Raw genomic sequence first — 16362 nt, forward strand, 5'->3', positions numbered from 1 at the left:
TGTTAGGTAAATTGAATCTATAACTTTAATCAGATCTAATTAAAAAGATACTTAAAGGAAGCAGCTTTTTTGCTGGATTTGTTTTCTCTTTATCAGTGGAGTAACATGTTTGATTATTTGATGTTGATTTAAAATTCTGAGAAAAGCTTGTGCACAGTAGAGGGTATGTGGTAAAGAGTGTTAAGGCCATGCAGCTGTGTATGGCAGAAGGTGACATCGATTGGCATCAGTGGTGAGGATTGCCAGGATTTCAAGTTCTGCATAAATTCTTACATAAACTAAGTCAGCTTTTCCTTAAGAATAATGGTAGGGTTAGATGAAAAGGAATAGTTAAATATAGGTTTTGGTTTTTGGGTTTTTTTAACAGAAGAATTCAAACTTATTAGTTGTTCAAAACTGAAAAGAGAATTTTTGTGAAGACCTGGGTGTTCCTCTTTTTCTGAATCTGCCTTCACTGGGACTCTGACTTAGACTCTGGCATGAGTTGAAGCTCCGTCATCTTTGCTCATTTTTAAAAAACATTCCCTTTCCACATCAATCTGTTCCTCTGCAAAAGTGACTTGCATTGAAAAATTATTCTTTTTAGATTTCGAAGTTGCATAAAGTTGCCTGAACTTAAAATTGCTTGAGGTCAACACAGCTGCTGAGCATTTTCAGTTAGACAAGTAGACTTGTGGTGTTTTTTCAAGCATTTTACTGATAATGTTGTGAAAATAAGTGAACTGATGGGAATCTTGTTGAAAGTAACTCAGTTGTAGATGTGACCTACATATCTTGTGCACGCTATATATTGCATGATGTCCTTTTTGAGGCACAACAGTTGCATGACAGCAGATAATGAAAGTCCTGAACCATATAATCAAATTTTTAGTGGATGAAGTGTACTAGTGAGGGAAGGTGGAAATAGAAACATTTTGTATGTCTTTAATAGAAGCATATAGAGGAAGAAAAAAAGATAATTAGGAAATGATTAATGGGATGAAATTTAACAAATCAAAATGCCAGATTCTGTGCCTTGGATGGAATAACATGGAGCACAAGTGGATTGGGATTGGAGTGGCTGGAGAGCAGCTCTGCAGAAAGGGACCTGGGGGTGCTTGCTGACAGCAGGCTCAATAAAAGTGTGGGGAAAAAACAGGTAATTAAGCTGATCAATATAGTTATGACTTTTTGTAGTTTAATTCATTATGCAGAAAATGAAGAGGTGTTTTATTAATTTTGTAATAACAGCAAAATATACATAAATAAATGAAAAGGATTGTAATTACAGTACTAAAGATAGCAAAGGCTGTTCTAACTTTATGAGAAAATATTTGTAAATCATTCCTGGTGTGTCCTTTAGTCACACTAGAAGGTTCATGTTTGTTTTCCTAATTCTTGGTACCAGTTGCATTTAGATGATGGACAGATAATTACAGTGGTTGCTCTCCATTTCAAAAGTATCCAAGCTGAGAAGCTGTCTTGGAGTAAACCCTCCAGTTATTTCCAGATTAATGTTGGCAGCTATATTTTATAGACACTTTAAACTATGTTTGGTTGCATAATCATTTCTGTCAACATCTGAGTGGCATCTTGATTCCTGTTTGGAGCCATTGGAGGACTCTCACACCGTATCTTGTATTCCAAATAGTTTATCTGCAGCAATCTGGACTGTTAGAGCTTTGATAGGTCCACTTTTTCCATCCTAACATAATATATTTTAAAGCCTAAATTTACTTTTTCTTTTTTCTTTCTTTTTTTCTTTTTCCTGGAACTTCAAATGCATAGTTCTTTGACCATCTTTTCTTTGTTCCTTCTCTCCTTCTCCTAAACCTTTGAAATCAAACAACAGGCAAATGCTGAGAAATGCTCCCTTTGAGAGCTGTCTCAGCACTGAAAGGAAGAGAAAAACTGCCTCAATTGTTCTTTTGTGGGCAGATGATAGTTTAGAGTTTGGATCATTTTCTTTTTGCAACCATCTCTCCACTCAAGCTATGAATAGAAAATTCCAAAATGTACCCTTAAAGGGCAAGATAATTTTCTTGAGAGTTTTGTCACCCAGCACAATGAATTATTTATTGCAAATGGAAACTGTAATCAGAAGGAAGTTTCTTGAAGTCCTAGTGTGTCTCCGAAGTGTGGGGAGAGGACAGGGTAAGAGCTCTGGTAATAATTTTCAGCTTTTTTAAGGTTTGTTTTTTTTTTGTTTTTTTTTTTCATAAGAGTGAGCATAGCATCACTTTGACAGCAATTTATTTACTTTCCTTCTGATTTGTAGATAACAGGTTGTTATACAGAGAATCCTGATGAAGAGATATTTTACCTTGGTTTAGTCTTTGCAGTCTTGGGTTTCTGGTGCTGACTGATAAACCAGAAGATCTGCTTCATATTTGTGTGTAACTGTCACTGAGATGTTTCATGTTTGTTGGTGCTCTCCAAGAGTTCTTGTGAGATTAAAGAGAACCTTTGGGAAAGTACAGAGGATGCAAATGTCTGAATAATAACTTCAGAAGCAAGACAGCTCTGACTTTCTGTTGGAGAATGCTCAGATCTTCTTCAATGTCACAGGTATAAAGAATTTGGCTCTGCACAAAGCTATGCTTACATTTCAGTTCTAAGTGGCATTTTACATGATGAATGTCCTGTCTATTTAGTTGAAGATCTTTGGGTCATGAACTTTCTTAAGAGGCTTTGTCTGTGGTCAGAATAATTTTTTAAATCTTGCAAATGAGCTATTGCTTGTGTGAAAAGCATTAATAGATCAGAACTGTTTTCTGCCAGTGTAGAAGAAGGGGATTGTTTTAGTTGGTAAGTCCTTGTTTGGAAGTGTTTCATTTGGTTTTTAATGGTATGTTGATGTTCTGTAGGTCAAGGGTTTTGAGGGGATAGAGGGTTTGGCACTGATTTTGCTAAGTAAAGTGTATTCTTTTTTTTTGTTTCTTCATGAGAATTGATGGTACAGCCCTCATTCAGAAAGTATTCAACTTTATGTAGTTGGGTTCAGAACCATCAGGATTTTTTAGTTCTGTCACTGGCAGGAGGATTGTGCCCCCCATTTATCCTTTCATTCAGAGTGGCAAAAAGTTGTCAATGATGCTGGGTTGGATGGATTCAGATAGGAAATCTTGAGGCATTCAAGACTTTGAATGAACTTACCAGAAATACATGTTTCACTGTAAAATCTTTAGCAGAATTAAGAATAGAGAGAGAGCTTCCTCAGTTGAAATGTGGTCTGTAAAGTGTCATGATCTGTGAATATCTCCATTAAAGATGAGGAGATAAACTTCCTATTCTTTTTAGGAAAGGATGGTATAAACAATAAGGTATTTTAAACCTCCATGTGTTAGCTAGGAATATTCCCCAGTAGTGAGTATGGGGAAAAGAGGATTGGTTCGAAACAGGAATGCTGTTTATCTAGGTTAGGATGTCTGCCAAGAGAGACTTTGTGCACAAATAATGTCTGGTTTTGTTTCTCCCTTTCTTACAGCTGAGGTGATTTTTCTTCTCAGATGGGCTCTCTGTGACATGAGCAAAAAGACTAATTGAACTCTCATTTCCCCATCTGCCACTGGGAAACAAAACAAAAATCTTAAAATATACACTTCAACAAACAAGCTATTCTTGTGGTGAACTGAATGACTTTTTTTTTCTTTTTCTTTTTTTTTTTTTTGGTAAAGAATATGGATTGATGCTTATTTTTACTAGTTTGGTGATTCACTTTAGCACAAAAAAACTAGTTGCAATTTGGATATACTTTCCTGCACTACAGAGAATCAGGAGATAAATATTTCAATAATTTTGTCACTTTCATGAAATTATTTACTCCCACTGCTCACTAGAGGGTAGGCTTGGGATTATAATAAGAGTGTTTTACAGTGATATTGCAATAGATGCACTGCCCGTACCAGGCAGAAAAAGATTAGTGAGTATTACAGTTATACTCATTTCTGACACCCATAAATGTGAAACTGTATTTTTTATTATAGACTTTTTTCTTTTAGAAGTGGAAAGGATTTTGTGTGTGCTGATTTTTTGCTCTTTTTGGGCTAATAGTCTTAAGACTGAACACTTTTAGCATATCTGTATATAGTGGATGCACAATGAAATATGTTGGGTTATGTGTTCTCTCATGTTTTGTTTAAGTAACAGAGCAGCAAAATTAATGGAATTCTAGGTTGCATTATTTTATTTCGTAATAGTATCCTCTATATGTAAAGGAGAGAACTTGGAGAATATTTATATGCATTAATTGCTGGGTGCAAGCACTTAATTCACTATCAGCATATTTGCAGATAGATCCTTGTGGCTTATTTACATGGTCAAATTAATTTCTTCTCTGACCAGCACTCATTATTGTTTTGTTTTCGATGTTGGTTTTATTTTCTTCAATGTATGTGTATGTGAGTATGTAAGCTACTGAAACATAGAATCTGCAATAAGATTCACACTCTTTTTTGGGACTGTTAATTTTCTGTTGAACCATAATGAAGATTGTTTGTTCTGCTGTAGCTGTAAATCTCAGAAATACAGAATCAACATTCTCTGTTTCTTTCTTGCTGTTGCTTTTTCACTTGTAACATGTTGAACTTAAAATAGCATCTTTTAGACTCTGGTATAGAAATACTTCTAAATGAAGTCTGTTAGCTATCTTGTACAATTTGAGATGACATTACTAAGGAGAACAATTTTCTTACCCAATTCTGTTTAATCTCTGATTGTTGTGGCATTGAAATGCTGAACCATAATTTCATTTGTGTATATGGTTTATTAATTTTCTGTCTTTGGGGAAATTCAAACACTGTTTGTTTTGTTCTGAAACTGTAGTGAAAGCAGTGTTGAGAAGTTGGCATTGGTATTGGCCCAGAAAATGGTCAATATTTTAGTGATTTCTGGTGCAGAATTGTTTGCATAGTGTATTGAAGACAATGTATTGGCCTTGAAAATGTTATTACTTCACTTGCACATGGGCTAGAGGAGAGAGTTCCATGCTGCAGTACTGTGCTGTTGCAGAGGAAAGAGCAGCCTGTTTGCATAGTATTGTCATTTTTGCTTAGACTGTCATATCTATTCTTCCTGTGGTGACATGCATGTGTTACCTAAGCCAGGAAAGAATCAAGGCAATTTTCTTGCAGCTCAGAGTAGGAGAGAGTAGTAATAGCAGTTTTACTGTTTGTCCTGCAGTTGCTCACAGATTGACTTTGTACACCCAGTTAAGGCTCCTTCATTCCTTTTAAAAGTATAAAGCTTCCACTGATTTTAAATAAATAAATCACTTTTAATGAAACAAGTAGAAAAGTATAGTGCTGCACTGTAGAATAAGCTTGCTATTCCTCTTTCACTAAATGATCTGACCCAATCTAATAGATGGGTTTATTACTGCCTCCTTTGTGTACAGTCTGGCTGGTTGCAGAATATAGACAGTTAAATACAGTAATAGTGTTTAAAATGTTCAGAGTGTATTTTCCTAGTGTTTGCATGTCTGTAAAACAGTATCTTATTTACAAGAAATAGATAATATTTTAGAGCTATGTACAGAAAAAAGGTAGCAGATTCTGACAGGTTTAACTTACATAAAATTTTAGGACTTTTCTGAAAGATATGCTTTAGACACTAAGTACTGAACAGAGCCTGTCTTTTAAAGGGAGTACAGCTCTCAGTGTGTGTACAGTTTGTACTATTGAATTGTATGATTTGTTCTCCTCCAGTATCTCCTGTTGTAGTGTTTTTGCTGTCGTATGATCATGTATCAATTATGTTCTGACTCTTAATGATTCTTCTGTCTCTTCTGTGTTTGTCTGAACTCACTGGTTTTCCTTTGTGCTTTAGGTTCATAAGTAGCCAGGTTTCTCTGCTAGACTTGCTTGGTAGTGAGCTTTCCTTTTTTTGTGGGAGTTGCTGATTGTTGTACCTTTCCCTTCTGCTGTAGTATTTGAGACAAGTGTGTTGCTTTTCTACCTAATAGGTGTGTGCTGTGTGTGGGATGTTGCTTGAGGGCATATGGCTGAAAAAAGCTCTTTGAAAATGCAAACTTAGGACACTTGATAGTTAAATACCCTGCATAGAATTTGAAATCCTCATTATGTATCTTTTTTTCCCCCTTTTTTTTAGACTTTGACTTCAGTGTCCCAGGGTCAATGAAACTTCACAACCTTATCTCTAAACTGAAGAAATGGATCAAAATTCTGGAGGCAAAAACAAAACAGCTTCCAAAGTTTTTCCTTATAGAGGAAAAGTGCCGCTTTCTAAGTAATTTCTCAGCTCAAACTGCAGAAGTGGAGATACCTGGAGAATTCCTTATGCCAAAGCCAACACATTACTACATCAAGATAGCAAGGTAATCTAAAAATACTCTTCAGTAGTTGAAATTCTGAAAGCAGAGAAGAAAATTAAAACCTCTTCCATCCATCCACCCTGCAAAAGGAGATGTTGTGTACACTTAATATATTTGAATTATATAGAGAGAGTCATACTTTGGTAGAACACCTTTATTTTTTAATATTGTATCCTCCTTTGGTATTTTGACAATGCCCACCAGGCAACTGTGCCATTAGATGAAGGGTGTATTTGTTTTTTCTTTTACGTTGACATAAATTGAGATTGGTTGTTCTGCTGTAGTCAGTAGAGGTACTGTTCTTCAAAAATAGTCTAATGATTGATTTTGCTCAAGAACTCTGTTTTCTTAATAAACAAAATCAAACAGGAGGGCTTTTTGACTACAAAATAAAAACTCAGGGCTAGCTGGATAATAGACTTGTACCTTATAATAAAGCTGCACTGCCTTAATTCTTCGGTGGGTTTTTTTTCATTGTTTCCATTGTGATTTAATCTCGGAGGAGATTAGCTCAGATGCTTTAATATCTCTTTCTTCCTGATAGGTTTATGCCCAGAGTGGAGATAGTTCAGAAACACAACACTGCAGCCAGAAGACTCTATATCCGAGGCCATAATGGAAAGATTTACCCATATCTGGTCATGAACGATGCTTGCCTGACAGAGTCTAGGCGGGAGGAGCGGGTGTTGCAGCTCCTTCGCCTTCTGAACCCCTGCTTAGAGAAGAGGAAGGAAACCACAAAAAGGCATTTGTTCTTTACAGGTACTGCAAAGAGATTTTATTTTATGTATGTGTTATACTGAAAGATGATAATTGCTGAAGTTTTTGACAACTGCTAATCAATGGTAAAGTTTTTGAATATTCAGAAGGTAAAACTCATCTGTCTAGATGATTAGTCTTTTGTGGCACTGTAGTACCTCTCTGAAGAAGTAAAGTTGATTGTATTTGATCTAGGGTGTTTTTAGAAGAGCTTACATGTGTTATTTATTAAGTTGTAACATCTATAAGGCAGAGGCATGCCCATGAAATCTGTTTCTGTAGAAAAGATACATGTAGTTCAGGACAAGGGTTTAGAAACATTTGGAGAAGGACAGAACAAAACTTTATCTCCCCAAGCTGCAGTAGATGTGCATTGAATTTCTTTTACCTCTTCCACATAATACAGAAGAAGAAATAATTTTTTTGTAGAGCTTTGAATTTTTTATGCATGGTCTATAAATTGTATGACATGGGAATGTGTCTTTATAATTTTTGAAGTAACTTTAAATATCCAAGGTGATGTTTACTTTCAAGAATATATGCTGACTGGTTAGTTGTTGCCAAATAAAATCGATTCATAATCTAGGGCCTGGATACAGGACTTCTGCTGAGTAAACTTCTGTGATCCTGCAAAAGGTTACTTGGTTTGGAGAGTGCTGTTTGCCAACAGCACCACCTGCCAATGCTTAAACACTACAGAATTAATGAGGAGAGTTAAGGAGGATTCCAATATGATTTATGTGTATAAATAAATTGCCAGAATATGTAATAAAAAGGTCACATATTTTGGCATTTCAAAGCAGAAACAGTGAATGAAGGCTGAACACACAGTCTTAATTTCTTTTTTTAATGTATAAATACTTTTCATTTCAGAAGCTCAATTAATAACTTCCTGACTTCATATAAATGAGTTGTGTACGTTGCATTAGTCAGTATTAATAGTACTTGGTGGGTGAGCAGGCAATATGTTATGGATAAGGGAAACTTGAATCAAAGACATTAAGACAAAGCTGCTAATTTTGTCCTTTTAAAAAGTGCTGAGATCTGTTTTTTAAAAGTATGGTTTTACCAGTCCTCCTTTTTGGGCTAGCAGGGTCCATTGACATGAAGTTGCTGTCATCAGTGTATGCAGCCAGATGATGCAGGTTACAGCTATAGAGCTAGAAATGCATTTTGGAGTTTTAACTTTAAAAGTCCAAACTGTACAAGCTAAAGAATTTGTTATAACAAAAGGTAAATATGGTATCTCTACGTATGTGAAGGCAATTTTGCATCACACTTAGGCCAAAATAACAGAAACGCCTTGAAGGATATGATAAACAAGGCCACTAGTACAGAAGTGTGTTCTCTATATAGCATGATTAGTAAAGTAACATTTTCCTTCAAAGAGCTGTTTTAAAACTATAGTATTTTTTGAATTGATTCTGCACCTTGTGGTTTGATACCATTTGAAAGAACCTAGAGAACATTCATTTCTCTGCTTCCAAAGGTTAATGGAAGCAGACCAGAAGAAACAGCTCATTAACAACCCTTCTGCAGAATGGATTTTCAAGATTGAAGACGTTGCATCAATTTAAATGCATTTAAACAACTTTTCCTTAAATTTCTGAGATGAATTATTACAGATTCTGAGGGGAAATTATTAGAGAACTGTTTTACTGGTAACTGGAGGTTGCTCTCAAACAGTACAAACATTGTCACTGGAAAAGGTAGCTATGGAAGAGCTATGTCATTTAAACATCTGTTCCACAACTATCTTCAATTATTTTTTTTCCACTCCAGTTTTTCTGACTCACTTTAAATAACCTGTTGAGTTTTTTCCTTCAGAATTTTTATTGACCTAATGCCAGTGTCATGAAATGAGATATTATGAACCCCTTTGCATCTGAACAGAGTGTTATCCTCTTTTCTGCAAGTAAAGAAAAGTAGGAAGAAAAAGGAGTATCAGGTTTTTTTGCTAATATAGTTGATGTTTCTGTTAAGGTAAAAAAAAAATAAAATCTATCAAACTTTTTTTTTAACTGACCCTGTTAATCAGTTACGGGTTTAGTAATAAAAAATTTATCTTGATACACTTCAGTTGAGTATCTTAGTCGTGTTTTGAGGGCTGATATTTGCGTGCTAATTTTTCTCCTCATATTTCAGTTATGGATTAACTGTTTTGTTTTGTTCTCTCTGCCCACACCTCTCCCCACCACCATCTTCTCTCACCCTTCTCGAATCGCTCCCAGTCCCCCGCGTTGTAGCAGTTTCTCCACAGATGCGTTTGGTTGAAGACAACCCCTCTTCCCTGTCCCTGGTGGAGATCTACAAGCAGCGCTGTGCCAAGAAGGGCATTGAGCACGACAACCCCATTTCTCGTTACTATGACAGGCTGGCAACAGTCCAAGCACGGGGAACTCAAGCCAGCCATCAGGTACTAGAATATATAATGACTTCTAATCAAGGGTTTTTCTTGAGGACTCTACTGTGTCCAGCTGCACAAACACCTTCCCCCCCTCCCATAACCTTTTTACCTCTCATTAGATGTGAGACTGATTATTTTGCAGAGATGGTGTTTTGGTTTATTATTTTTTTCTTCATTTTGTTCTTGCTTAATGTATCCTGGAAACTCTTACATCTTTTTGGTATTTCAGCTTTTCTTGGAAAGCTTCAAAAAGCTGCATTTCTTTTACTCTAGGTTGTTTTGGGTAACTACAACAGAAAACAGACAAGGCGTTTATTGCTTTTTGTCCCTTTTTTGTAGTGCTTTGAAAATCTGTTGATAACGTAGGAAACAACATTTCTAATTTACAGAAGCAGTTTCAGCATGGTGTGTGACACAGGCTTCCCATGTTGTTCTAATGTATCTCCTAAAATTGTCAGTGGATTAATTTAATCTAAGTTGAATAGTAACAGTTGAGTAATCTCACCCTAGTAAATGATACTACTCAGAAAGAACAAAGCTCCCTGTCTCTGTAACCACCACCAAACATCCAATTGTGATAAATGAAGTTATGTTTTTTTCTTAAGGTTAATGCAAATTTTTACCAAAAAATGCCAGTCCCTTTTCAAATATAGCTTTTGTGAAGTACATGGTATTCTTACATCTCAAGACATCATTTAGAGAAAATTTGTTACAAAATAAAACAAAGTGTTACATAACATCTGTTTCTATTTTGAGAATTTTTCCTTCAGGTTATGAAACTCTTTAAAAGCCATTTAATTGAAGTCAGTATGATTATCATGCTTTTTGCTGTAATAGAAGAGATCCTAACTCTGTTTTTTTTAATTAATTAGGCTAGAATATGGCACAGTAATTAAATAGTTTGATAGATGGTGAGTGTGTGCATCCCAGGGAAAAAAATATGAAGAAACCATCCAGAGAGCTGTCTCTAGGTTGCACGCTTTGTAGGTCCCTTGTATAATTTCAAATTTTGTCATTATGCTTAAAATAAAGAATTTTTATTGCTGCAAAATGCATATCAAGCTTGCACTGAAGCTAGAAAACTGTGGCGTATGTTCCTTTAGTTTCCCATAAGGAAGTCCAGCACCACAAGTTCAGTGTCTCTCTAGCTCACTTCTGATTGGAAGTCTTGAATAGAAGATATTTCAAAATCAGGATATGTAACTTTTCAGTCTCAGGTTTTCGAACATGCCTGTTTGCAGTTCTCATGCTTATATAGTTTTATTAAAGATTTAGTCTTTTCAGATAACATAATATTATGTGTGTTTTGACAAAGAAGTCAGGAAACAACGTTGGATTGGAAGCGTTCAAGTTCAGGATGGTTTTTGTTTGTGTTTTGTTTGTTTGTTTTTCCAAAATGGGATACAGCAGTTGGGAGAAGTTTGGTAATTGCTTTTGGCTTACTGGTCTGTTGCTAAGAATTGTGTTAAAAATGATGTCTTTCAACCAATCTTTTTTTTTATGTAGGTTCTCAGAGATATACTTAAAGAAGTACAGAGCAACATGGTGCCGCGCAGCATGCTGAAGGAGTGGGCTCTGCACACCTTCCCCAATGCTACGGATTATTGGACTTTTAGGAAGATGTTCACTATTCAGTTAGCCCTAATTGGCTTTGCAGAATTCATCTTTCATTTAAATAGACTCAACCCTGAAATGTTGCAGATTGCCCAGGTATGCACTAGTTTGTTCTAAACGCACGCTGTCGTCTTTGATCAAATGGAAATTTCAACTATACTTTTGAAATGAGTCAAACCTATGATTTGACATATATAATTAACAGTGCATTTCAGCAGGCTTTTCATTTAGATGTGATTGCACATCATCTAGGTAGTAATTTAAACTGCAATCCCTGTGGACATCAACTTTACCTTCTGTGGTGAGAATTGAGACCTTTGTAAAATTGTTCTTAGATATTGGAATTGTTCATGTAAATCACTGATAAGTCTCTCATTTTAGTCCTCCAAAATATTGCTCTGGATAGATCTGTGTCAAACAGCTGAAAAAACCCAAGCATTTAGAGCTTCATTTTCTTAAAGAGAAATACCCTTTTTCAAATATTGTTCTCTTTCCAGCATTGCCATCAAGCTTCAACTCTTATTAACAGTGACTTTTCTGTTTTAACCCAACATTTAGGTGAGGCTTGCCACCTTAGTAGGGCAAAGATGGCGTGTGTTAGAGTATTCATGCCATTTTAATGCCTGGAGGGTTGCACTCTGTGTAGCAATTAAGATTCTTTAATTCTTCTACATAAGCATTCAGCTGCTTACCTAGAGTGAAAAATGCATATCCCTTACTCCGAGCTGGGATATGTAGAGAGCAAAGATCTGTCTATCTGCATGATGCTGTATAGACTATGCTACAGAAGAGTCTGCTCCTTAAGTTTGATATTACAATAATGTGTATTTAGTAAGGGATTTTGGACACATGTTTTGAGAGAAATGCAACTGAATTTGTTCAAGCCTTTAGCTTTTTTGTTCAAAAACTGTTCGGCTTAAAGAGTCAAAAGCTATTGGAGTACTACTTGTACTTCAAGTATTAACAATTAAAAAAAAAAATACTTCTTTGGTTTCATTAATGCAAATCTGTTTCTTTAATTACTTTTGTGCATCTCGCTTTTAAATCCAGGATACAGGCAAGCTAAATGTAGCTTACTTTCGCTTTGACATTAACGATGCTACTGGAGATTTGGATGCCAATCGCCCAGTTCCGTTCCGCCTTACCCCAAACATTTCTGAATTTCTTACTACCATTGGGGTGTCTGGTCCACTGACTGCATCTATGATTGCAGTAGCTCGCTGCTTTGCACAGCCCAACTTTAAGGTTTGTATACCTTCTGAGAGCCTGTCTGCAGGTGTGTTGTATTTGACAGTTTATAAATTGAACAGTACTTTCTCGGTTAAGACAGAACCAAACAGTCCATATTTGTTATTGCATCTTACCCTCAGGTCATCACAAAGGCCAGCTAAATGTTTGCAGTTTGCCTTTTTGGAAAGAATAGGAAGATGACTGTAATTCTACTCTTAATTTGATTATTTATTTTTTTTCCCCATGCATGTTAATTCAGGCTGATAATTTCCACTCTAGCCTCACAAATCCTTACAAATGCTAGCAGTGCTAAATAGTAAAATGACAAATGCAGTATGATTTAGAATCTTCATAACAATCTGTGAATAGAAATGTGTCTTGGCCTTTTGTTAATGGAATAGAATGCTAAAGTTATACTGTACTTTGATGGATTCTAGCTCTTAGCAGGGAGTAGTTTTCTAAAGAGATTGTCTAACTTCCTTTTAAATTCTAATGCTTTCCAAAAATGAGGCATCTTATACTTAGGCAAGCAATTTGCACCAGAAGACATTGCACAGAGTGTACTGTAGCTAGGGTGTGAGCTAGTTACTTCTTAAAAGAAGGAAATTATTCTAAAGTGATTTTTTCTTTGTATCTAATATAGAAAGCTGTTCCAATGTTTTTTAATAATTCATCATCTTACCTTGCATAGCCATGACTATACATGCAAACAAATTTGCAGATATAGCCTGTTAATAAACCCAATTAGACTTGCCATGTTGATTTGGTGTGGCCCCACCTTGAGTTGTGTGTGCAGTTTTGGGTGCCTCAATACAGAAATGACATGAAGCTATTTGAGTGTTTCCAGAGGAGCGTGACCAAGGTGCTGAAAGGTCTGGAGGATGAGAGGGAATAGCTGAGATCACTTGGTTTGTTCGCCTTGGAGAACAGAAGGATGAGAGGGGCTGTCGTTGCACTCTATACCTTAAGGAGGGCAGTGAAGGGAGAGGTGCTAATCTCCTCTATCTGGCCAGTGATCAGACACAAAGACATGGGATGAAGCTGTTTCAGGGGATATTCAGACTGGACATTAGAAAAAGTCTCTTCACCAGGAGGGTGATTGATGACTAGAACAGGCTCCCCAGCGAAATGGTCACAGCAGATGTGTCTGGATGACACTCTTTGTCATACAGTTTAATTTTGGATAGTCCTGTGAGGAGCAGGATGTTGGACTCAATGATCCTTATGGGTCCCTTCCAACTTGACACATTCTGTGATTCTGTCATTTCTTGAAGATCAGAGCACAGATGCCTGTTTATTCTTTTTGGAGCAATGGGTGCCAAGGTGAGTTCAGACATGTAGCAGATACTGCTTTAGATGATTTATCTTTTGGACTTGAGAGGAATAATTTTAACACTTTCTGCATTTATCTTTTTTTACAAATGTTCATAAAATATGGACAGTGAATTTGACTCAGCATACATAAAAGTTTATTTTAGAAGCTCAGGACTGTTGGAGTTGACAGATTAATGTCAGTAACTCAAGTCAGTGATGAGAAAAAACAGGAAGCTATTTGTTGCAGATATTTAATTTTCATCCAAGAATAGAACTGGCCTGTATGTACATATATATATATATATAATATATACCTTTGTATGTATATTGCAGTCAGTGTTCTTTCCCTGTTTCACAGAAAAGCAGTATATCCTGAGAGCTTAATAATTGTGTAAAAACCAACCAACCAAACCCAGTTTTGCAGAGCACTCAATCTTTACACAGGATTTCTATGTATGTGTGCACATGTGGCTTGAGTCATAAATTTAGTGGAGTAACTTAGAGAGAATATACATGACTGTATTTGTGTATGAAGATCTTAATATATGTTATAATTTATGTGATATTACATTTCTGTAGGAGTCACTCTGCATTTTCATAATGAAAGCTTTTTATTAAAAATAAAAGCCTCAAAAATAAATAGTAGGCAATTGGTAGCCACACTCATCCTGAGAAGACTGAGAATGCAAAGTGGGACCGAAAGTGTCAAAATGCTATTGACTAAAATCTAGGTATAATTTTATAATCCCTGATGGTTCTTTGGATTAAATGTAATCATCTAATTTTTCTCCACATAGGTTGATGGCATTCTAAAAACTGTGCTACGGGATGAAATAATTGCATGGCACAAGAAAACACAGGAGGATACTTCCTCTCCACTCTCAGCAGCTGGGCAACCCGAAAATATGGACAGCCAGCAGTTGGTTTCACTAGTTCAGAAAGCTGTTACTGCCATCATGACTCGACTTCATAATCTTGCTCAGTTTGAAGGAGGAGAAAGCAAAGTCAACACTCTGGTAGCAGCTGCAAATAGCTTGGATAATCTCTGTCGTATGGATCCTGCCTGGCACCCCTGGCTCTAACTTGAAATTTTCAATAGCTTTTTTTGCTGCTGTTTATGGTGTGAGCCATATATTGTGTTAAGAAAATGTGAAAAAAGCTTTCCAGCCCATGGCTTACCTGTCCCACTGCGTTTTGTCAGTCTTCATTTTAGTTGTGTTTACAGTAATATGAAAATGTTACTGCTTTTAATTTTGTGATGGGATATTTCCTCCTGCTTAAAAAAGGTTTTTAATACACAACAACAGCTTTCACAAGTAGTTTCAAATGAAGAGAGGAAACTTAATATACAGAAAAATCTTATTTTATGATGGGAACTATAAATCTAGCACTTTTAGATTTAGGGCCTGCCATTCCTAATAACCTGCAGTATATAAATTTTTTATACAGTAGTAATTAATAAAAAAAAGACAGTATTCCCAGTTACTGAATTTTACTTCGTGAAATTTTACTTCATATCTGTCCCTTCATTATACCAAATTGAAGGCACAAATAAATACTCTTCCTTTAAGTTTCTTTCAAATTTACATGAGCAATGTTGGTTTGTACAGAGAATTTGTACCAAATGTATAGAGGTGAATTTTTGTTAGGCACTGAGAATATGGTGATCAAATTGTGCCAGCTTTTCTCTGAGCACAAGCTATGTACAGTACAAGTGTAAACCATTTAGGGTATTTGGTTTAGTTGTGGACAGTGTTTTGGGGGGGAAGTTTATAAAAAGGATGGGAAAAGTTATCCTTTGATACATGTATTTGGCTGTAATAGATTAAAAATACATCTTACAGAGTTATCCTTTTTAATGTTCAGAATTGCAATAGCTTCTTTAGAATGAATCTGTTTCTCTGTAATTTAAGGAAAGATCAGTTTGTTGTTTTACTTGTCTTTCTGTTATATTAGCATTTTTATAAAACTTTGGTGTTGAGAATGTTAAATTTGTACAGAGTGATTTTTTCAAAATAAATATTTTGTAAAACTCTCTATTGTATTATTTTTATTTAGAATATTTTTAATGTAATACTGTGGAGTAAACAGACCAAAAAGCAGGTGTAATCTTGAATAAATGCAAACGGACTGTATGTTAAAGGGTGATGACTGCATCAACGGGATGTGGATGTGATGTTCTCATGTATAGTGTTGAAGTTGTTTACAGAAGAGCTGCAAATAGGAAGTATGCATCTGATAAGGTTTTTCCATTCAGTATACAGTCTCTTCCTGGTCAGTCAATTAATGTGTTAGCCAACTGTTTTCTAGAAAAGTCTTTCATTAAACAGAATAGTCTGTTTCATGTCTAGAAGAAATTCAGCTTTTAACTAATTGTTCAGAAGTCAAGATTATATCTGCAGATGAACTCATATCAGCGGAGTTGTGTTATTCCCACAGAAACCATCTTGATTACCACAGTAAAGAATGGGTCTGTCTGCTTTTGAGAGTGGACCTTAAGATACTATTGACTGAATGAAAAGGAAAACTTAGTGCTCATAAATGAAAAGTAAATGTGTAATAATTCATTTATGGAAAACTGTCCTATTTTTAGGTAAAAAGTCTGGAAAATAAATGGATGTTCCATTTTTGTTGTAAAATAGAACATGGTATTAAGGAACAGTGATAAATTTATCTTATTCTACATAAGAGTTGTAATAATCTAATCCTAAAAGTTTTGGAATAAAAA

The 16362-nt window shown here is 35.6% G+C and overlaps 1 protein-coding gene across 1 annotated transcript in view; it reads left to right on the forward strand.

Annotated features, from left to right (window-relative positions):
- The window catches only part of TRRAP (transformation/transcription domain-associated protein), an 89484-nt gene extending 74505 nt beyond the window's left edge, over positions 1–14979 (forward strand). The window contains exons 65-70 of the mRNA XM_010003260.1: positions 6088–6313; positions 6855–7072; positions 9301–9485; positions 10983–11186; positions 12141–12335; positions 14432–14979. Coding sequence (XP_010001562.1) covers positions 6088–6313; positions 6855–7072; positions 9301–9485; positions 10983–11186; positions 12141–12335; positions 14432–14716 — 1313 coding nt within the window. The 3' untranslated portion in view covers positions 14717–14979. The remainder of the gene's footprint in view (positions 1–6087; positions 6314–6854; positions 7073–9300; positions 9486–10982; positions 11187–12140; positions 12336–14431) is intronic.
- The last annotated feature ends 1383 nt before the right edge of the window (positions 14980–16362 follow it).

This window comes from Chaetura pelagica, unplaced genomic scaffold, assembly GCF_000747805.2.
Source record: "Chaetura pelagica isolate M959 unplaced genomic scaffold, ChaPel_1.0 scaffold138, whole genome shotgun sequence".
Taxonomy (NCBI): domain Eukaryota; kingdom Metazoa; phylum Chordata; class Aves; order Apodiformes; family Apodidae; genus Chaetura; species Chaetura pelagica.